The 21,245-nt window shown below is 56.2% G+C and overlaps 2 protein-coding genes across 4 annotated transcripts in view; one reads left to right on the top strand and one right to left on the bottom strand.

Annotated features, from left to right (window-relative positions):
• Positions 1-284: 284 nt before the first annotated feature.
• Positions 285-8,488, top strand: BBC3 (BCL2 binding component 3). 2 transcript variants are annotated; one of them, XM_045986933.1, is made up of 4 exons: positions 285-390; positions 4,262-4,550; positions 6,003-6,193; positions 8,265-8,488. In XM_045986933.1, exons 2-4 carry the CDS (start codon positions 4,277-4,279, stop codon positions 8,379-8,381), a joined length of 582 nt encoding a protein of 193 aa, XP_045842889.1. In that variant the 5' UTR covers positions 285-390; positions 4,262-4,276; the 3' UTR covers positions 8,382-8,488. The 2 variants fall into 2 exon arrangements, with proteins under 2 accessions (XP_045842889.1, XP_045842888.1); XM_045986932.1 differs by lacking the exon at positions 285-390 and adding an exon at positions 1,306-1,609.
• Positions 8,489-15,862: 7,374 nt separating this feature from the next.
• The window catches only part of SAE1 (SUMO1 activating enzyme subunit 1), an 81,710-nt gene continuing 76,327 nt past the window's right edge, over positions 15,863-21,245 (bottom strand). For both annotated transcript variants that reach the window (XM_045989232.1, XM_045989233.1), the window contains 2 exons: positions 20,382-20,451; positions 15,863-16,928 (listed from right to left, as the gene is read on the bottom strand). In XM_045989232.1, coding sequence (XP_045845188.1) covers positions 16,836-16,928; positions 20,382-20,451 — 163 coding nt within the window. In that variant the 3' untranslated portion in view covers positions 15,863-16,835. The remainder of the gene's footprint in view (positions 16,929-20,381; positions 20,452-21,245) is intronic.

The following is a 21,245-nucleotide window of genomic DNA, read 5'->3' as shown; positions in this document are numbered from 1 at the left end:
CAGCCCACGCCTCCCGAGGTGCTCAGATGACTGGCCCTGTGTGACGCGTTTCGTGGCTCGTGGGTTGGGCTAGGGGTGTGACATAGAGGGAATGGAAAGTGCATAGGAGCCTGAGCTCCTGAGTCCTGGGAAGAGGGAAGGAGATGGGGTTACCACCGCAGAGCCGAGGAAAGACTGGCAAGGAGTAACTGAGAAAGGGAAGTGAAAGCCAGGAGGCAGGGTGCTAGAAGTCCCGCAAGGGCAGCCTGCCCGGGCATGTCCCATCTGGTGCTAGGGGTTTCCTTCTTGCCCTGAGTCCCCTGCCAGCCAGATTTGTGGCAAGTGTGGCCAGGTGTGCCTGCTCCAGAGAGTGTCCCCGGCAGTGGGCCAGTTACCAGGAACCTGTGACAGGTGTGCTTCGGGACTGTTCTGGGGGGTCCGTTTTTGTTTGTGTCTGACTTGATCTGTGTCCCTCAGGGTCAGTTACTGACAGCTGTAATGGGTCAGTTGTGAACTGGTGTGCGTTTGTGTGTGTCCCTGTAGGAGTGTCACCTAGATCAAGCTCTGTGTTCAGGTGTCCCTGTGACAGGTGTGTGCGTGTGTGTGTGCGTGCGCGTGTCCACCTGCGCCTATCAGGAAGCCTGTGTTTCCTGAGAAGCGCTCAGCCTCAGCCCGTGACTGCGTGTGTGTGCTGGGGGTGCCCGTTCCGTGGCAATGGTGGTGAACACAGTTTGTGGGTCCCCTGTGCTCATCAGTGTGGGCGTTTGTGTAACACAGCCCAGTTCCTTGTGTCCGTCCGCGTGTCCCGGGGACCCTGTCAGCTAGCCGGTCTCTTCGGTTGTGTGTGGGTGAGAGACTGTGCGCCCCAGCCAGCGTGGGAGCCGGCATATCCGCTCCCCGGTCCAGGGGGTGCATTTGTGCGAGTGTGGCCGTGCGCCTGCGAGTGGCTCGTCGCCGTGGCCCTGTCAGCACGTGACTTTGTGTACCCTGGAGCGCCAGCCGGTCAGTCGGCGTACGCGTCTCTGGGCGCGTGTGTCTGCGGGTCCCAGTCAGTGTGTCAGTGTGTCAGCGCGTGTGTCCGGCTGTCCCGCCGGCCGAGCGGCTGCGGTCGGCACTCCTCGGTCCTCCTCGCGGCGGGCCAGGCCCCGCCCCGCCCCCGGCTGCAGGGAAACCCCCGCGCGGAGGTAGGGGGGCGCGGCGCGCGCCTGCAAGTCCCGACTTGTCCGCCGCGGGCGGCTGGGCGGGCGGGGCTGTGGCGTCACGAGGGGGCGGGGCGTGGGACCCGCCGGGCGGGGGCGGGGCGGGGCGGGGCGGGGCGGCCGCCGAGCGGGCAGGGGATCCGCCGGGCGGCCTGAGACGCGGCGCGAGCCACATGCGAGCGGGTTCCTGGCGGCGGCGACGGCGGCAGCAGCAGACTTGGCGGCGGGGGCCACGACGCGGACGCGCCTACAGCCCGAGCGGGAGCAGCAGCAGCCAAAGCCACAGCAGCCGCCACTGCAGTTAGAGCAGCAGTAGCAGCCGCCGCAGCAGCAACAGCCGCGGCAGCGAGCAGCGCTAGGCGGGCGCGCCCTCTCGAAGGAAGCCGCCCGCCCCCCATCACCGCCCCCTCCGGCGTGTTCATGCCCCCGGGGTGAGTGTGCGCACCCCGAGTCCCCGCGGGCCGCCACTGGCCAGGCCGGGTGGGCTCCCTGGAGGAGGTGGCAGGAGTGCGCTGGGAGAGCAGTGGGGCCGCGCTGCATCCCCACCCCGTGCCTCCCTCTCTCCCCACCCTCCATCCCACGAACGACCCTGGGTTGGGGTCGCTGGGCCGGAGGCACTAAGGGTCCGGGAGCGCAGGTGCCTCAGCGGTCCGGCGGGTTTGTTTACAAACAATGGGGTGCGGGCTCCGCAGCGCCCCCTGGCGGCCAGTGCGGGCCCGGGGAAGTGAGTCGACCCCGACTGCCCCGACCCCCGCAGTCCGGGAGGGGCGCGCGGGGGGGGGGGGGGGGCGGACGGCTTGTAGACGCGGCCACACCCCAGGCGCGCGCCCGCTGGGGGCGGCGACGAGAAGGGGGCGGCTCGCGGGCCGTGGAGTCTGCGGCTCCTGCGGGCGGGGGCTGCGCCCCAGCAACAGCCGGTTATTGGCCCCTCGCTCGCCTCGCGGGCGGGGCGGGCGCACGTGGCGGCGGCGGGGTGGGGGGGTGTGCTGTGACAGCAGAGGGGGGGCGTCTGGGCCCGCCGTGGGAGCGCGCGTGTGCAGGGTTGTGGATCTGCAGGTGTCTCGCCTGGGTGTGTGCATGTGTCTGGCTCCGAGTTAGTACTGGGGTCCGCAGGGGGTGGAGGTGTCAGTCCGGGGGAATGTTGGGGCTGTGGCCCGTCGGGGTGTGTGCTTGAGTCTCCCCATGAGTGTTTGTGTGATGGTCTGTGTATACCGTGCCCGAGGGCTGGATGCTGTTTATGCGTGGTGTACCTGCGTGTGTGTGTATGTGTGTGTGTTGTGTGCTCTCAGAGTTGTCAGTGGGCGCTGTTTGGGGCTGATTCTCTGGGTCTGTGTTGCCTGCGTGAGCTACAGTATGTGGCTGGGGTGTTTGTGTGTTGCTTGAGTGAGCTGGGTGTGAGGGTTTGTGTGTGCGTGTCTTGCCCGATGTGCTGTTTGTGTGTGCTTGTGTGTCTTGACTGTGTGTACTGTCTGTGTCGATCTCTAGGGCATGTGTCTCAGCTAAGCGTTTGTGATGGTGTGCCTGCTGAGCGCAGTGGCTGTTTTCTGTCCAGGTGCGTGAGCACGCGTGTGTGTGTGTGTGGTCAGGGGGTGTCTCGGTCTGTGCTTGGCTTCTGTGTCTGGCATCCGAGTCTGGGAATTGAGGACTCGTGGGGTCTGTGTGGTGCTGTCAGTGGGTGTTACTGGCAGTCCGGGGCTGTGTCTGAGCCTATGTGTGTGTCTTGTGTGTGTGTGTGTGTTGGGTCTGAGGGGCTTGTCTCTGTGATCGGCTGGCTCATGTGTGTCATGTGGGCTGCGTGTGTGGAGTGTTTATGTCGGTCACGTGAGACCAGTGTTTTCTGTGGGTGCCTGAGGTGTGCGCGCTGCCACGGTTGTGTGGGATTAGAGTTGGCTGGGGTGTGTGCGTGTGTGCATGTGTGTCCGAGGCTGACAGTTGGGGATGGTGTTTTGAGGTTGGCGGTGGAGGGTTAGCTGAGGTCTGCTCTTTGGCGTGTGTGCTGATGCATCTGGGTCTGATGACAGGAGTGTGTGTGCCTCATTTCCATGCGTCCCAGGGTCTGAGAGTTGGCGATGGGGGGGCATGTTTTGGGTGTGTTGGTCTCTGTGTAAGTCCACGGATGTCCGTGGGGTGTTGGTATTTGTGTAAGCCCTGAGGTGTGCAGGTCTGACCTCGTGGGTGTGTGTATGTGTGTGGGGGGAGGGGCATGTGTCTGAGAAGGGGAACAGTGCCTGTGTGGTGTGTCTCTGTGTTTGCGATGGCTGCATTGTGCGTGTGTGTCCACGCGCATATCCACAGTGGGTCAGTGGGTTCTGACAGTTTGTGTATGTGTGTGCGCAGGGATGGAAGGGCTGGAATGTGGCAGCCCGTCTGCATTCTGATGGTCTGTGTGTATGTGTATGTCCACATTTTGGTCAGGGTGTGTGTGTGTGTATGCATGTGTGTGTCCTGTACTGGGTAGCAATCCCAGAGATCGGAACCATTTCTGTGCCAACGGGAGATGAGGTGGGAGGTCAGGCTGGCCAGTCCCAAGGAAGCCCTTACCTGTGTGGCGTGTACCCTTCACCACCTCCCCCTACCCCTGCCGGAAGTAATATTTGCCATTGAGGTCCTGCATGAGTCCGTGTGCATGGCCATCGCCGTGTTCCGAAAGTCAGCCCCACCAGCCCATGCTCTGGGTGACTCCCAGGCTGGGTGAGTTTGTGTTCTGAGGCTGTCTCCCCTCCTGCACACACACACACACACACACCTGACAGACTGCTCCATCTGGGTCCTGTGTGAGCCCCTGGACTTGCTGTGAGAGCTGTCCTGTACCTCCTTGACCGTCGTGGGCACCCATCACCACGCGCATTGGAGGTGGTCCCCACCTGGGGGGGCCCTGCGACAGACCCTCGGTGGCCATCTGTCCTGTGGGGCCATCGCAGCTGCCTACAGTGCCCCGTCTGGGCCCTGTGTGTTCTGAGACCTTCCCTGGACTTCCCTGCCCCCCAAAGGTGCTGGTGGCTGTGTGCAGGAGTGAGTGGGGGGTGTCCTGTGTGCCCCCTGCACTGCCTGCCTGACCGCACCCCTCCCCCCCTGTCCTGCAGGCCCCAGGGAGCGCCATGGCCCGAGCACGCCAGGAGGGCAGCTCCCCGGAGCCCGTAGAGGGCCTGTCCCGCGACGGCCCGCGCCCCTTTCCCCTCAGCCGCCTGGTGCCCTCGGCCGTGTCTTGTGGCCTCTGCGAGCCCGGCCTGCCCGCCGCCCCCGCCGCCCCCGCCCTGCTGCCCGCCGCCTACCTCTGCGCCCCCACCGCCCCTCCCGCCGTCACCGCCGCCCTGGGGGGCCCCCGCTGGCCTGGGGGTCCCCGCAGCCGGCCCCGAGGCCCACGCCCCGACGGTGAGTGCCGCCCCACACGGGCGCCCCGGGATGCGGGGAGCCAGGAAAGAGACATTGGAGGAACTGGAGAAGTGGGAGCGAGCGCGGGGGGGAGGAGGTGGCGAGCCGGCCGGGCCACAGGGAGGGTGTGGCCAGTGTGGTCTTTGTGTTGCAAGAAGCAGGAAGACTGAGTGGGAGGCTGGGGGTGGGGGGAGGCGGGGTGGGAAGTCCCTCCTGGAATCTGACTGCAGTCGCCGAGTTGCAGCCCACGGCCTTTTCCGGGCCGGGGCAGCAGCTGTTTCCCAGCCCCCACCTCCCCGAGTCTGGGTCTCCTTAACCTCCCCGAGGATGATAGTTGGAGGGAGTGTGGGCAGAGCGAGAGGACTGTCACTTCGGGACTTGGGGGGTGGGGGATGGCCTTTTGCCTTTATCTGCATCTCTGGCCAGGGCCGCCCTCTTCGCAGTCCGGGAGGAGGAAGGAGAGGGGGAGGGGCCATTGTGTGGGGAAAGTGGGGGTGGGGGAGGCCAGAGTGGGAAAGTGAGTCTTGGGGAGGGAAGGGTTAAAGGTCCCCTGCCGGATGGGCTGTTAACCCTGTGGTGCCCTGCCAGCCCCATCCCGGCCTACACGCTCGGTGGCAGGGAAGATCGTCCCGCTTTCCCTCTCCACCCCAACCGCTCACCCTGTCTCTGGAGCCCGGGGACATCAGGGGGGAGAAAACTTCCCCGGCTGGGCTCCCCAGCAGCAGAGGCAAGAGGGGACCCGATTTCAAGACCACAGGCACAGCTGTGGAAACTGAGGCCCCGATTTTAGGCCTGAGGATCCCCCTCGCCAGGACCTGGTGTGGCTGTGGAGGGAGGCAGATACTGCGGGGCGGCCCAGAAAGGGTGGGGCAGGAAGGCATATCCCGAATCCCAGCCCCCCAGGCCCGGGCTAGCTCGGAGGCAGCCTGTCTGGCCTTCTGGTCTCCGTGCCCCTGCCACATCCGGGGGTGTGGCTTCGCTGCGGTTGGACACCAGAATGCAGGAGACCTGAGGCTTGTGACTGTGTGTAGTCAGTCGCCGTATCCCTATGTGACCTTGGGCCACTTCTTAGGGTGGGCCTCAGTTTCCCCATCTGTTAAGTGGAACAGGCAAAATTTGGTCCCGTTTTGTAACAGTTGGGTCGGATAAGAGGGAGACTTCCAGACTAACACGGGCAGTGGGGGAGGGGGTAAGCTGGCTAGCCAGGTAACCCCGAGAGAGGCCTTCCCAGGACATCCTCTTGCTTTCTGGCGCCTGGGGAGCGGAAGCTGAGAAACCTGGCTTTTGGAAGGGAAAAACAGAATCGCTAGAAATGAGGCGGAAAGCAGAAAGGAAATTGGGAGGCTGGAAAAGGGAGAAGCGGGCCCTGGCTAATTGGTCCCTCGGGGCCGCCTCAGGCCCGACAAGGGTGGTAGGTGCTGACCACGCCCCCCCCTCCCCGGCTTTTCCCAGGTCCTCAGCCCTCACTCTCGCCGGCGGAGCCGCACCTGGAATCGCCGGTGCCCAGTGCCCCGGGGGCCCTGGCGGGCGGCCCCACCCAGGCAGCCCCGGGAGTCCGGGGGGAGGAGGAGCAGTGGGCCCGGGAGATCGGGGCCCAGCTGCGGAGGATGGCGGACGACCTCAACGCGCTGTACGAGCGGCGGGTGAGTGCTGGGGGCGGGGTAGACGGCAGGTGGGACTTCCCGCCCCGGAGGGGGCTGCGGGCGGGCCCCGCCAGATGTGCCGCAGCTGCTGCCCGGCGCGGCGGGGTCGCGCTGGGGACAGGCAGGTGGGAGGGGCGGCGGGCCCACGGACCTGTCGAAGGGCCCGCGCCGCGGCGGCTGGCACAGGCCGGGCCAAGGGCCGGGACCGCCTTGAGTGCCGCGGCGCGCCCGCGGCCCGTGGCCGCGGGGACTGAGGGCGGCGCTCGGCGGAGCAGCTCATATATCCCGGGCTATTTATAGCCGGTGAGTCAGCAGCGGCGGCGCGGCCGCGCCCGCCCCTCCCACCCGCCGGCGCGCGCGGCCGGCAGCGCGCCACACAGCTTCCCGGGCGGCCCGGTGGGGGGGGGGGGGGGGCGGGTCGGGTCATGGAGCCCCGCCCCCGCGGGAGGCGCCGCCCCCAAGCCGCGGCTCGGCTTCTGATGAAAGACAAAATCTTGGGAGCTTATGGCATAGAACAGAGAATAACAAATATCAGGGCGCCGAGCACCCAACTCTGTCCAATCTGAACATTACACCCGCGCTGCTTGCTTATTGAAAGAAAAACAAAACCCGGATGTTGTCAAGCCCCTCGCTCCCCCCCCCCCACCCTCTTCTCCTCCTCCTTTCCAAAGGAAACCTCTCAAGTTGGCGTGTCCCATGACTCCGCAGGTGTTGATCCCCTACAAACTAGTGATCAGGCCACAAACAATGCTTAGGTTGGCGGGATGTTTTTGGGCTTCATATGCGAGATATGGTGTGTTTCTCTCCAAACTTTGCCCCTCCTGTATTAGGCTTTGAGACTGATCCATGTGGGCAAAGCATTTTCGCTGTTTCTGTAGCATTGTGTTGGATCAACGTACAGTATCCTTGTTCATTTTCTCATTGATGGAGATTTAGAATTTGAAAAGAAAGAATGCTTCCAATTTCATTGGCTTGGTTTTTTGTTTGCTTTGGTTTTGGATTCTTCCTGAGGATACACCTTTTCGGTGCACTTGTGTATACCCCACAGTACAGACGTGGGTGCTCGGCTTTACCCGGTGATCGCTAGCTTGCTCCCAGGGATGACTGTGCTGGGCAGCACCCCAAAGCAGTGAAACATTGGCAGGCTTTCCAGCTGACGCCATTCTGACATGCCCCCTTTGCTACCTCCCGGCTTCGAGAGTTGGTGGGAAGTAAGTTGAGGGTGGGGATTGGTATAGGGCATCCCACTAGCCTGGCACCCACTAGGTTCATAAGGATGGTTTATCTGACTTTGTTCTCATCGGTCGGAGGAGCTTCCCATCCTTTCACGGGGATGAGACCAGGGGGGCAATGCTTGTTAGCAGCTGGCCTGGCCCTGCGCTCAGGATAGGGAGTGGGAGAGAGCTACAGCTTACCTTTCCTTTGTACTGGGGGAGTCTTTTCTTCCATGTGGCTTCCTTCGTTCTCACTTGCCTAGCAATGCGGAACTGAGAGGGTCCTAGGGGCCACCGCAAGCCTTCATCCTGTCGCTGGAAAGAGGGCAGGGGTTAGCTTTGCCTGCACAGATTTCCGGGCAGCCTCAGCACAGAAGGTGAACTGTTGTTTTCAGGGCTTGTCCTTCCACGGATCGTTCTAGAATCACTGAGACCATAAGCTCCCTGCTCCCTTCTCTGTCACTTCCCAGCCTTTGAGGGGAGGGCAGGACAGTCTGCCATCCAGCCGCCCCCCCAATCCTGCCACCCCCCAGCCCTGGCTGACTTTTGGTCCAGAGACTAGGGGAGCACTTGCTGGGCTCAGGCACTCTGCTGAGGACTGCGTCTGCGACATTGCCATCCATCCTATTCTGTTCTAGATGAGGACACTGTCCCCCTTGAGGTGACTGACTTGGACCCTGGTTGGGGGAGGAGCTGGGATATGGACCCAGTCAGCAATGGTAGTGCCCACTGCTGAGGGCTGGTAGCTCACCCTTAGGAACCTGCCTCCCTCATCCTGGCCCTTGGGCCTAACCACCCACGCGCCCCTGTCCCCCTGCCGGAAGCCCACTCTAACTTCCTCTTCTCCCTCTTCCTAGAGACAAGAGGAGCAGCAGCGACACCGCCCCTCCCCCTGGAGGGTCCTGTACAATCTCATCATGGGACTCCTGCCCTTACCCAGGGGCCGTGGAGCCCCAGAGATGGAGCCCAATTAGGTGCCTGTACCCGCCCGGTGGACGTCAGGGACTTGGGGGGCAGGACCCTCCCACCTCCTGATGCCCTGGCCAGCGCGGGGGACTTTTTCTGCACCATGTAGCATACTGGACTACCAGCCCTGCCTGTCCCAGGGGCGGGCCAGGGCCGCCACTCCAGCCCCAGTCCCGGCCTAGCCTGGGGACACTGACGGAGATGTGGACTCCTGGGTCCCTGGCTGGGAAGCCAGGGGAAAGAGGGCTGACGGACTCAGCGTCTGAAGGCAACGGTGACAGAGAGGGTGGGGACGGAGCCACCCGCCTCTGCCGCCCACCACCATCTCAGGAAAGGCTGCTGGTGCTGGCTGCCCGTTCCAGCTGCAGGGGTGACACTGGGGGCGGGGGGAACCTCCCTCCCAGTGCTCCTTCACTTTGGGCCTAGCCTCAGGCCCCTGGTGCTTCCCCCCCTCCTCCTGGGGAGGGGGCCCGTGAAGAGCAAATGAGCCAAACGTGACCACTAGCCTCCTGGAGCCAGAGAATGGGGTGGGACTGATGGCTGCCCCAGCCCAGCGCCCAGCCATCTTCCCTGAGCCAGCCGGCGGGTGGTGGGCATGCCTGCCTCACCTTCATCTGGGGGTGGCCAGGAGGGGCCCAGACTGTGAATCCTGTGCTCTGCCCATGACCACCCCCCGCCCCCATCAATCCCATTGCATAGGTTTAGAGAGAGCACGTGTGACCACTGGCATTCATTTGGGGGGTGGGATATTTTGGCGGAAACCGCCCCAGCCTTAGTCCCCAGGGCGAAGCGCTGGGGGGAAGATGGGGAGTCAGGGAGGGGGGGAAATCGCAGAAGAGGGAGGAGTCTGGGAGCGGGGAGGGATGGCCCAGCCTGTAAAATACTGTATATGCGCTGCTGTAGATACCGGAATGAATTTTCTGTACATGTTTGGTTAATTTTTTTTGTACATGATTTTTGTATGTTTCCTTTTCAATAAAATCAGATTGGAACAGTGGATACTCTTTCTGCTTTCTTTTCCCATGGCATGGTCTGGTCCAAGCCTCCGTTGACCCCTCTCTGGGACGAGGTGGGAGGAGGCAGTCCACCCACAGAGCCCATCAGGCTCTCCAGCTGTATCCAACTAGCGGAGCTTCTTTTTTGTCTTGTTTAAGAGTTCAAGTCATCTCCGCACCCCACGTGGGTTTCGAACTCGCAAGCCTGAGGCCAAGAGTCCCACGCCCCACTAGTGGAGTCAGCCAGGGCCTCCGAAGGCAGGGGGTGGGTTTCTCTGGTGCTTTATCCTCACTTTATCCCCACTAGATAAAGAACATCCCGGAAGCTCCATGTTTGGGGAATGAATGAATGACCTAGAACTTCTAAAGCACCATCAGGAGTCCTGGGACATGTGTCAGCCATCAGGCTGCCCTTGTCCCCACCCTCCCGGATGGAGAGCACCTCAAGCTATGACCCTTCTAAAGGTTCTAAAGGGGTAAATGGGCACGATCACTTTGGACCTTGAGAGCTTGTTTGGAGGTTCTAGCAGGGGAGCGCAGCTACTCGTATACCCTTGACCGAAGAACGGTCCTCTCCTCTATCGGGGAAGGTCGTCCTCTTCGACCGAGCGCGCAGCTTCGGGAGGGACGCACATGGAGCGGTGAGGGAGGAAGGGGACACCCGCCTAGCCAGCCAGATCAGCCGAATCAACCCTGGCGATCAATGGGGTGACAGATGTCGCAGCCAGATCGCCCTCACATCCGCACGATCACTTTGGAAAGGAATCTGGCAAGAGCTTGTCAAGCAGGGGATGGGCACTGTCTGTGCCAGCAACTGGCTTCCTGGGTGCCCTCCCTTAGAAATGCATGGGCACGAGTGTCCAAAGGTTGGCAACTCGAGAAAACAACTCTACGTCTCCAGCAGCAGTTGAAAGGGTCTCAAGTCTGCTCTAGGCATGCAACTGAATAATCGACAGGGGGTAGCCAGAATGAACTAGAACTCTACCCATAAATAACAAGTAACAGTGAGCACACACACACACACAAAAAGCAGGTGGCAAAATGGTGGCGGGTACCTGGGTGTTATTATATTATTCTCTGTATTTTCCGCTGGGACTTAAAACGCTGGGCACAGAGGCCAAGGGTAGGGGCGTTCACACCCAGCCGTCTGTCTGGCTGCTCCTCGGCAGAGAATGCTTCCCATGCGGGCAATCTAGGGCTTCCCCTTTCCAGGAATAGTTCGTGGAATCACTGACATGGTGGAATTAGGTCTATCGATGTTATTATTTGTTTTCCCTTTTTGTTCCAGTTTCCGCTCTCCTGCCTTCTCTTGGATCATTTGAATACTTTTTTCCAGTTCTTTTTGAGATTTCGCTCTCGGCAGTTCAGTCTGTAGTACTGCTCTTAGGGACGACGCCCACAGGTGCACTCTTTCTCGGTCTGTCTGGAGTCCGTATGGTGTCATTTCACTTCCAGGGGAATCCGCCACCGCTCAGGCCACGCGTCCTTGCCACTCCTCCCACTGTTTTGTGCTGTCGTTGTCACACGGCTTACATCTCCTCTCACAAACCCCTCACGGGAATGGCATAACTTTTTTTTTTTTTTTTTAAGATTTTATTTATTTGCCAGAGAGAGCGAGCGAGCACAAGCAGGCAGCGTGGAGGGCAGAGGCAGAGAGAAAAGCAGGCTCCCCGCTGAACAAGGAGCCCGATGTGGGACTCGATCCCAGGACTCTGGGATCATGACCCGAGCGGAAGGCAGCGCCTTAATCGGCTGAGCCACCCAGGCGCCCATAACTTTTTTTTTTTTAAAGATTTTATTTATTTATATGATAGAGATCACAAGTGGGCAGAGGCAGGCAGAGAGAGGGGGGAAGCAGGCTCCCTGCTGAGCAGAGAGCCCGATGCGGGGCTCTATTCCAGGACCCTGAGATCATGACCTGAGCTGAAGGCAGAGGCCAAACCCACTGAACCACCCAGGCGACCCATAACTTTTGCTTTAAAATTGTATACATTTTAAAGAAATGAAGCAGCTAGATAGTCTTTAGCAATCTTTCCCCGCCCGGTTACCATTTCTTCATGCAGCCTGACTTCGAAATTTCTCCTGGGATAATGTCCCAAAAGCCTGAAGAACTCCCATTAGCATTTTGTATAGTGTCTTTCTGCCAGTGACAAGTTCTCTTAGTCTTCTTTTATCTGAAAATACTTGTTTTCACTGGTTATAAAATTCTGGGGATCGTTTTTTTTTTGAATCATGGTTGCCCTGCTTGTAATATGTTGTTTCTGTCAGCTACTTTCAAGACTTTATTTGAAAAATCTTTGTCTGTTTTTGAGACTGGAGAATTCCCATTAATATATTTCCAGCGCACGGAGTCTCTCATTCCCATTCTATTAGGTCTACCAGTGGATCTTTAGAATCGCAGATACTGTATCTTCAGTGTTAGAACATCCATTTTGTTCTTTAACATTTTTCTATTTCTCTGCTGAGATTTCCTATTTTTCAACATTACACTTTTACCTCAATGAGCACATTGTAATAACTGCTTCAGAGTCCTTGCCCGCTAACTCCAGCACTTGGTTTTTGTTGTTGTTAACGTAGGCTCCACGCCCAACATGGGCCTTGAACTCACGACCCCGAGATCAGGAGTTGCATGCTCTACCCACTAAGCCAGCCAGATGCCCTCCTAACACTTGGGTTCTTTTGGCCATCTTGTCTCTTCCCTTGAGAATGAGTCACGTTTCCCTAATTCTATGTGTATTAGGTAATTCTGCCTTGTGTCCAGATGTTATGTTAATGTTGTAGACGTCTGGATTCTGTTATATTCCTCCAAAGAAATATGAAAGGTCTTGCTGTAGAGGTATTTGTATTTGCTAGACTCAACTTACTGCAGGGGGTAATGGTGTAAATCTGGATCGCTTCAGCCCTGCTTGGAGTTGGCCCCACAGATCCACAGCCGGGTGGTCAGCAAGAGACTTGGGCTGAATTTATACAGGTCACTTGGGGGAAGGGAACCTCCCTGGTGCTCTCCTTTCCAGCTGCTGTGGTTCCTCTAGGCTCTGTCCTCTGGTTCTTCAGGCCAGGGAGACAGCTGGTTTTCTACCCGAGTCTTGGCTCTCCCCAAAATCCACCTGCTTTCGAGCACTCTCCAGAGCCTTCCAGTAGTTTCGGGGTTTTTTGTTTTTGGCATTTTGTCTAGAATATACAGTTTATTTGCGGAGGGGTGGGGGTGGTTGTCTGTTAGAAACTTACTCCACCACACCAGAAACAGAGCTTCTGTATTTTGATAGACCTAAACCTGTTATTTTTTTTTTTAGGCTCCCTGCTGAGCAGAGAGCCCAATGTGGGACTTGATCCCAGGACCCTGAGATCATGACTTGGGCCGAAGGCAGAGGCTTAACCCACTGAGCCACCCAGGTGTCCCTAAACCTGTTATTTTTTAGGGTTGAAAGTGGAGAACCCTACTCCGCTACATAGTGTAGATGGAAAGAGCCAGAGACCCAGGGACAGTCCAAGTCACTGACAGCCATATTTTATTTGCAAAGTTCACAGGACTCTGATAAAAGAAGGATCAATTCTTCCAGGGGGGCAGGAAACACGTAAAGTCATCTCTGCTGGCCTTCTCTCTTGGAACCAAGATGCTGAGTGGCTCCCTGGCTTAGCAAAGCAGATGCTCAGAGCACCTGGCAAATGAGGTCGAGAGCGGAACCTCTGCCACTGGCAAACCAGCCCCCCCCCCCAACCCAGCAAACTAATCCCAACTTGACCGGTACTCCTCAGCCGCCTCTCGTAATTCCACTCTGCAATGGTTTCTTCTGGAAGGGAGAGATTTACTTTTCATTGTTCATGTTGCATCTTCCTTCCTTAAAAACTACGACTGCGTGTCTTTGTAAATCTTTCAATTCTGCACTACGCACACCTATTATCTATCCAAACAACAAAGGATATGTAAAAAACGCTTTTGGAAGGAAGCAACATCAAGTGCTTTTATACGCTCTGTACATAACCGTGGCCTCAGGCTTTGGGGAATCTTTCCCAAGTGTGTGCAAAGGGAACCAGCTCAATGTCACTCAACAGCAGACTGATCGAACAGCTTACCGTTGGTTCATCTGTGGTTTTGGAATTCAATGCCCAATGCACTGACAAGGATCTCTAAGACAGTGAGAAAAGGCAAGTTGCAGAGAAAGTTATGCATAACAGCAGCTAACACGGAACAACTTCTCCTCAAAGAATGTACTCATTCGACCCCCACATTAACAGAGCAGTGTACTGCTATTACCCTGTTTCACACATGGGGCAAAGGAGGCACAAAAAGGTCACTTGCTCAAGGTCACATAGCAAGTCGTATGGTCTGGGCTTAAACCTGACAGTCCGGAAAGATTCACTGTCAAACGCTGCCAAGAGTGAGCTCTGGGAGGTATGTATGAAAGTGGATACGGCTAACATATCCAAAAAGCATCACATTCTCCCCAAAATCCTGAGTTTAGCTAGGAAGTCAGCTGTTCCCACTACGTGGCCGACGTTGAGCTGCTAGGCCCTATGAGGCAGCGGGGAGGGATCGTTTCACCCATATGTGTGTGTATTACTTGAACGTTTTGCTATGAGCTTAAAAACAAAATCTACCTGTCCTGCATCCAGCTGGAGGCCCTCCTATCCACACGTTGGGCCACCGGGTCCTGCCTGCTACGTTTTCAGTGGCGACTACTAGATCTCAGAACCTTGAGAAGGTAAAGTGCGAGTCTCTGACAAGTACGGGTGCCACCAAGTAAATGCCCACTGAGTGTCTTGTGTAGAAGCCTCCCCATCAGCCCACATTCTGCCCCTTCCTTGTTGGGGCAGGCTGTTCCCTCTTCTGCAGTATGAGCAGGACAGCAGCGTCGACCCCCACGGGGCTGCTGTGAGGGTTCAAACAATTTAGCTGAAGTGCAGGCATTCTGAAAGGGGCCAGGCAGGCGTGCGAGCAAAAGTGTTAGCTATCATTAAACTCTTTTGACTTGCCAACTCCAATCTAAGCGTCCATTCTTCCATCTACAAAGGGCAACCAGGGCATACCTCAACAGACACACACGTTTGTATATACCAAAAACATACACAAGAAACTGACAAGCGTCTACACTGCAAAGGGAAACCACGGAACTGGGGGCTCTGATGGGACTAAGAGCTTTTTCTTTCTTTTTTCTTTTTTTCAAGTAGCACCTATTCCACTAGAATGTTTTGAGGCTTCGACTTAACAGGGTCTGGCTACTAGATATCACCCTCAGACAACAGAAGTGGGGTACGGAGCAGAGAAACCTGGCAGCCCCAAAGACAGCCCCCTTCCTCTCATTTGGAAACTTGAGCGTCCCGAAAATATTTGTTACCTTCACAGATTAGATCCTCCTTCCCAAGTAGCTACGAATCTCCTGGAGGTATGAGAAACCACAGGACGATCACTGTGCTCTTCCTGGAGACTCGGCGAAATCTTTTTTTACGATAATACGAATGTGTAACATGGGAGAATATGAAATTTGAAGAAATGAGAATAAAGACCGTTCTCGCCTGGGGCTGGCAGCTTCCAGCGCCCACCCCAGATTCCCAAGGGGTCTTTTCCGATGACTCCATTTCTGCCATGAGAGATACGGGGTGGAAAAGTTTGAGAAGCTCCCGGGAAGATTATATGATGACAATTTTGTTTTTATCCATCCAGACCCACCTGCTCCCCCTTGTGACCAAGGCCCCACACTGCAAAGTAAAAGGGTGTAGTTGGCTCGAACTGTCAAAGAAAGGGTGAGTCATGAATTGCTAAAAACACTTGGTGCCCGAGTGGACACTGCCGGGGTCAGGAAAGGGGCCCCTCCAGAAACAGTCCTAGCCTCACCCAGGGAGGAGGAGAGGGGACCGAGGGAGGGTCAGGGAATTAAGGGCCTCCTCCCTGGAGGAGACCATTTTTCTTCTTTTCTTTTCTTCTGCAGCAGGACTGAAATAGGAAAGGAGGGAGTTTGTTCGAACTGGCCAGACTCACGGCTCACACAATTCTACAAGAAAGAGAAAGCCCAGGATGGTGCTGAGAGCTGTCGACTCAAGACAAACCCGCCATCCCGAACCAGCGAAAGCTTTGACCCCTGCCAGCCGCGGGACTTGCGGCACACGACTGAAGTGTCACTTAAGTCTCATACGGAGCCCCTGCCCGCTCGGACTGCGCACAGGGCCTGCTGCACAGGGGATCCCCACGGAAGGCAGCATCAGTATCACATCTTTTACTTCTTGCCCATTAATTTAATTCTCGTCACCGAGAATAGCCACTATCGAACTGAATTAGTCACAAGACAGTTGGAACGAGAAGCTTCTACGCACCCTAGAATGTGAGCCACCTGACTCTTGCTGCATTACCCAGAAAAAGTGGCAGGAATGGTGACGGAGGGGAGGAATCTCTGAGTCACACTGAAGCATCCAGTGATTTTTCTTTAGAAAAGGCTACTGATAGGATCACTCCCTCATCACGGGAAGACGCTTGTAATGTAGAAAAATAAATAAGCAAATCCAAAAGCAAATAACTTTATTTCTATCATTCCTTTTTAAAGAACCAAGGAAACGTAGAAAATATAAAAAACACACAAACAGCTGCAATTCGGGGGGAAAGGAAGGACAGACACAGCCCTCGAAAGCAACGGGCTCCAGGACGATCTGAGTTGCATCAGGGATGGGGGGGTGGACGGGGCTCTGGTAAGACAGGCTCCTATGTCCTAGCTGGGGCCCCGATACCTCAGAATCCTCAAGAGGTGACACCCTGGAATCTGCCTTTTAAAAACAAGTCTTCCCGCTAATACTCACTTTGCAAGGTCTCGTCCTAATGCCCAAGGGAACTCTGGTAACATTTCCTCTCTTCCAAAATCCAGGCTGAAACCCAACTAATCCTGAACTAAAACTCAAGAACAGCACACCAGAGGCCACCTGTTGTTTTTCAGGATCTCAAACTCTGGAGGAAACACATTCCACTTGCCCTGTCTTTCCCTCTCTGGGGCACCTGTCGGCACGTGGAACTGCGGCTCCGCTAGTGTTTCACGCGGCCTGGCCTCATTCCCCACCTGGAGTCATGCTCTTCCCTGTGTGACATCAGGCAGGGAGTAAGTCCAAGGAGGTGGTGAGAGGATCCCAAGCAACAAGGCGTGCCTGTCCCTGGCAGGCATCTCCTGCAGAAGCTCAGAGGGCTGGCGAAGCCGTGACGGCCCCAGGACAGGGGGATGCGTCAGAGGGGATGTACAGGTGATGGCCGGCACGCAGCCCTTGACAGTGTGGGAACAGAGACACCGGTTCCTAAGCCCCTTGCTGAGCAGCTGCTGGTGCTTGGAAGTCGCACATCTGGACAAGCTCACTGCTTGCGGGAAATGGTTTGTACTAGTCCAGTGGCCTCACTTTCCCTCCACCTGGAGCAGCCTTTGTCTGGGGGAGGGGACAGGGCACACGTGCGGTCAGGCTGCAGGTCAATATCTCCAGGGTGGCCAAGTCTTGGGTTCACTTGGGGCCGAGGCACTCCACGATCCCACTGCCCTTCATGCCATCAAAAAAGAAGAAGTTGTTGTGAGGAGGGTCCCTCTGAGACAGGGCCTGGGAAGAAAAACAAGACGAGGGTTCAGCTCAGATGCTTTCAAAAAAAAGAAAAAAAGAAACAGCCCTCAAAAACCAGATCTTCTAGAACTTGGCAGCAGTCTTCAACAGAGGCTGATTTTGCTCCGCAGGGGGTCACTGGTTACGTCTAACCCACGACTGTGACTGCCACATCTCTCTGCGCTGTCCCTGATCACTCGTGTCTCTGGACAGATCGTTTAGCCTCTCTGAACCTCGTTTTCCCCGTGTAAAATGAAAACAGCACACGTACTATCCTCGACATTAAGAGAGATGCTGCTCCTCAGCCATGTGAAACGACGCCTGACCCGGAGCAGCACCCAGAGAGCGGCAGGAGTAATTGCGCATGGCTGTCCTACTGAGGACATCAGCTGTGGGACACACTGGAAGAGCCAGACGCGGATCTTCCAGAAGGAGACATGCTGCCTGCCGTCGTCTGCATGACAGGCCGGGGCTGGGATCCAGAGAACCTTAGAGGTGCTATTTAGCCTGGAAATGGTGATTAACTTGTGGGGTTAACAGAAGCACAGGGCACTTTAAAGGTGGAGCCAGACCTCCTGAAATCACGTGCTGAATCGTGTGTGTACATGTATGTACTGGAAAAAAGACTCATGGGTGTCAGTGAGTTTTCTAAGAGGTTCTTAACTCAAAAGGGCTGCCATTTAAAGACGAGGACGTCGCCCAAGCGTGCCACCGGGCAGGGTTCAAAGGCCTGTCATTCATGGGGCAGGACCGCTTCTACAAGGTTAGGAACTCACTCCGAACACCCTGAACTTTGCTTTGCATCGAGCGCCAATCTCAACCTGTTTCTTCCTCTGTAAAACGGGAGCAATTATACCTCCTTCAAGTGTTATTCATCCATCTGTCCATGGAAAACTTCTAGAGCATCTACTCTGTGCCCAGTATCCTAGCAGGTACTGAGGCTTCTGAGGCATGGTTAAGACAGTGGCCCGCTTCTCTGGGCTCACATGCAAAAAGGCAAATCAACAGCATGTGCCTGCTACAGTTTTTGGTGAACATGAGATGCTATCAAGCTTGTGATGCGTCTGGGACATGACAAAAAGTGCGAGCTGCCATGACTACCAGGAGCCAGGGGTCCCTTACCACAATCTGAGGACCCCAAGCACCCAGCCAGGTGGAAGGGCCCAAGAGCCCGCAGTCAGAACTCCTAGACCCTAGGACTCAAGTTACAGGACATGACACAGTGGAAGCCAGTAGGGCCGCCACGACCACTGCAGACTGGGAGGCCCAGCGGGGACAGTGGGAGAGAAAAGGAGGACTGACACCTAAGGAAGCATGACGGGACAGGGGATATGGGTGTATGTGGTGTTTGGAATGATGGAAGGAAGAAAACAAAGAGGATTCGGAGGGTAGGGAGTTACGTTTGCCTTCCGTCCCCTAGTTTGTTACGGATGGTCAGACGGTCCTCAGGACAGGGGGAGGGTCCTGCAGCCTTCAGAATGTGGGACCCTGGTGCCAGCTGGCTGAAGGCTGAATCGTGTTCAGTAAGGGGCAGGGCTGGTGGGGACAAGACACCAGGCCATGGGGTGAACATGGGGCAAAAGGTAAAGTGCTTCCCAAGCAAGATGGGGGTAGGGGGAGATTCCAAACACACCCAGCAACCAAGAATGCAGTGTCCTCTGGCTGTCTGGGATAAACAGAAACAAGATGCGGGTAACAGCTGTCTCCAGCAGGCAGGAAGGAGGGGGCCGCATTAGAGGTTAGGACTGGGATGCAGGGAAGCCACCGCAAACAATGGGGTCAAGGCCAGCCGCCCTGACCCTTAATCTCCATCCCACATGAAAACCACAGGGAGCAGCTTCTTGGTGAGATGTACAATGTGAGGCTGAAGGCACAAAGATAGTGCCCAGGTCCATGCAGACAGCGCCTGAAGCACAAGGGCCGAGCGGCGAAGAGCACAGGCCCAGAGACCAGACTGCCTGGGCTCAGATCCCGGCTCCACCACTTCTCTGCACCTTGGCTCTCCCTTTATGTAGCGGGTGCGCACAGAAGTCCAACCTCAGAGGGCTCTTGTGAGGAAAAGATAAGTGTATCCTTGTGAAGAATACAGGGTAGGCATTTCAGTAAGCGCTGTTACTGTTTTTTGTCACTGCAGGCTACGAAAATGAGTATGTTCCCTTATGACTCTCCCATCATGGCGCTCCTTCCTCCTGAGTCTGTCCATAGGCGGCCTCAGAATCCTTCTCCACAGTCTCCTGAGCAGCCACAGCGGACTTCTCAGACTGGGCACAGGGTTTTCACAGCAGTCTGAACTAAGCAGAAGGCATGAGCAAGGAAACAGGTGTGGCCATTGCATCCCTCTCTTCTTCTCCCTCTGAATCTCTCTGGGGCTCTAGTCCCTATTCCCTATGTCATAGAAAGCTGGATTTAGGGAGAGAATTTGGTCCAGAGAAAAGGATCAGGAAAGACAGAGAGAGAGAAAGAGAAAAGAGCCTTAAGGAAGGCAAGACTATCAAATTGAGTCAAATGTCTCCAGAGCAAATTTACTGACTTCAAGACACGGTAGCGAGAGCTGGATCTCCAAATGGTCCCAGTGAACTCAAACACATCATATAAATGAGCACGGAAAATCACTTAACTAGGCACGAATCTGCTCCATGAAAGAAAAGGACAAACCATCATCGCAAATCTAGCGAAGCAGTCGAGAACCTACGAAAGGCAGACTGAGTATCCCAAAGAAAGTATCTGGGGACATGCTATAATTCTGACAACCAAAATGTTCCAGAAGAGAATCAAAAGGCTGGCCGTGCTCGTTACTGGTTACGTGAGCCCAAGTGAAATACTTTGCTTCTGAGAGGGATGATGACACCAAACCTAATGTGGTCAGAGGTCACCCTCTCCGGAGCCTTACGGAGCTCCTGGCACAGTACACATGCCCCACTGGTACTGGGTGCCCCTTCTGAACACACGGCCCGGCTGTGTGCATCAATGGGAGGGAGCTCTGATGCCGCGGTCATGGACAGAGAAAAATCACATGAAGTAGGAGTTAAGAGCACAGGTTTTGGTACCCATCTCCAGGCCTCAGTGTCCCCCCCTCCCCTTTAAACAGCAATCATGACAGTATCCATTTCACAGAGCTGTGAGAAGCAGAACACACGGCACATCCCATAAGCACCATGGAGCTCATGACTATAGTCCGGGTCTGCAGGCAGGACCTGAAGGACACTGTGCCCAGCTCTGAGCTCAGCACAGAGTAGACGCGCAGAGATCACCTGCCATATGCTTGTCTGCACGGGCTGGAGAGAAGAGGACAACGTGCAGAAGCAAAGAAGGGAAAAAGGCAGGGCACGAAATGAGAATGACTGGGGTCAGAGAAACCAGGCAGCCCTCTGAGGTGGCCGTGGGTTCTCCCAGTTGGCTCACGGACAAGGCCATGGTGGAGCAACGATCTTCAGCTCCGAAGGGTCTCTTTACCTTCACAATTTCCTGGGCCAAGATTCCTCCAACCACTGCACACACCGGGGCCATCTCGGAGAAGCAGTACCTAGAAGAGAAGACAAGTGAACGGGAGCTCCGAGGAACAGGAAGGCTGGGAGGACTTCTGACAAAGGTCGGTAGTGGGCTTGCCTGAATGGAAACACCTCCTACCAGGACGAGTCAGTTCAGATACGAATCCTAATGCTGGCACCGAGGCGTGAAAACGAAATCTGCTCCAGAAGGTAGCTGGGAAAGACCTCTGAACCTTGCAAGGTGGGCACGAGTTGTTTCAGTTTTTTGTTTAAGTTACAATTTTTTTCTTTAAGTTAAAGGAAAGACTATATCCGTGCTTCCTAAAAATAAGGTCGAACAAATACCAGATGTTTCAGTGGCCCGGTCACATTCTCGCAATTCTCTTCTTACCCACAGTGGGCAGTGGGCTTCTATCTGCTATTCCCAGACAACTGTCAGGGAGAAGGCCTGTGTTAACATGCAGGAGGCATGGGAAATCTGGGGCCTATAAAGAAGCATGGGGGCACAAAGCCTCTGCTACTTACAGAGATACCAACCCTGTGGGCTGGGCTGGGGCACCCAGAGGACAAATCTTAGCTAATACCGTCACCTGCCCCTCCAAAACACTGCTCCTGGGTGGGACAACCCACTGCCACCACCTCCCCAGAGGAAGTGAACTCTGCCAGTTCCCAGCACTGAACACAGAAGGTATTTTTTTGAATGAGCAATGTGGAACACAGAGAAGTTAAAGGGAAAGCTTCCCTAAGGAACCCTACCACCGGAAGACACCTCCAATCTTCCCAACGTGCTAAACACCCTTCCTAATTTTTAAAAGTGCACATATCTAAA

The sequence above is a fragment of the Meles meles genome, chromosome 19 (assembly GCF_922984935.1).
Source record: "Meles meles chromosome 19, mMelMel3.1 paternal haplotype, whole genome shotgun sequence".
In the NCBI taxonomy this organism is placed as follows: Eukaryota; Metazoa; Chordata; class Mammalia; order Carnivora; family Mustelidae; genus Meles; species Meles meles.
Note: the sequence above shows the minus strand (reverse complement) of the source record. Positions and strands in the feature narration are given on the sequence as shown.

Excerpts from the sequence above, each read along its gene's own strand:
- BBC3 (XM_045986933.1), top strand. The coding sequence starts at position 4,277 with ATGGCCCGAGCACGCCAGGAGGGCAGCTCCCCGGAGCCCGTAGAGGGC. Across the intron at positions 4,551-6,002 it reads CCGAGGCCCACGCCCCGACG|GTCCTCAGCCCTCACTCTCG; the intron begins GTGAGTGCCGCC and ends GGCTTTTCCCAG. Across the intron at positions 6,194-8,264 it reads ACGCGCTGTACGAGCGGCGG|AGACAAGAGGAGCAGCAGCG; the intron begins GTGAGTGCTGGG and ends CCCTCTTCCTAG.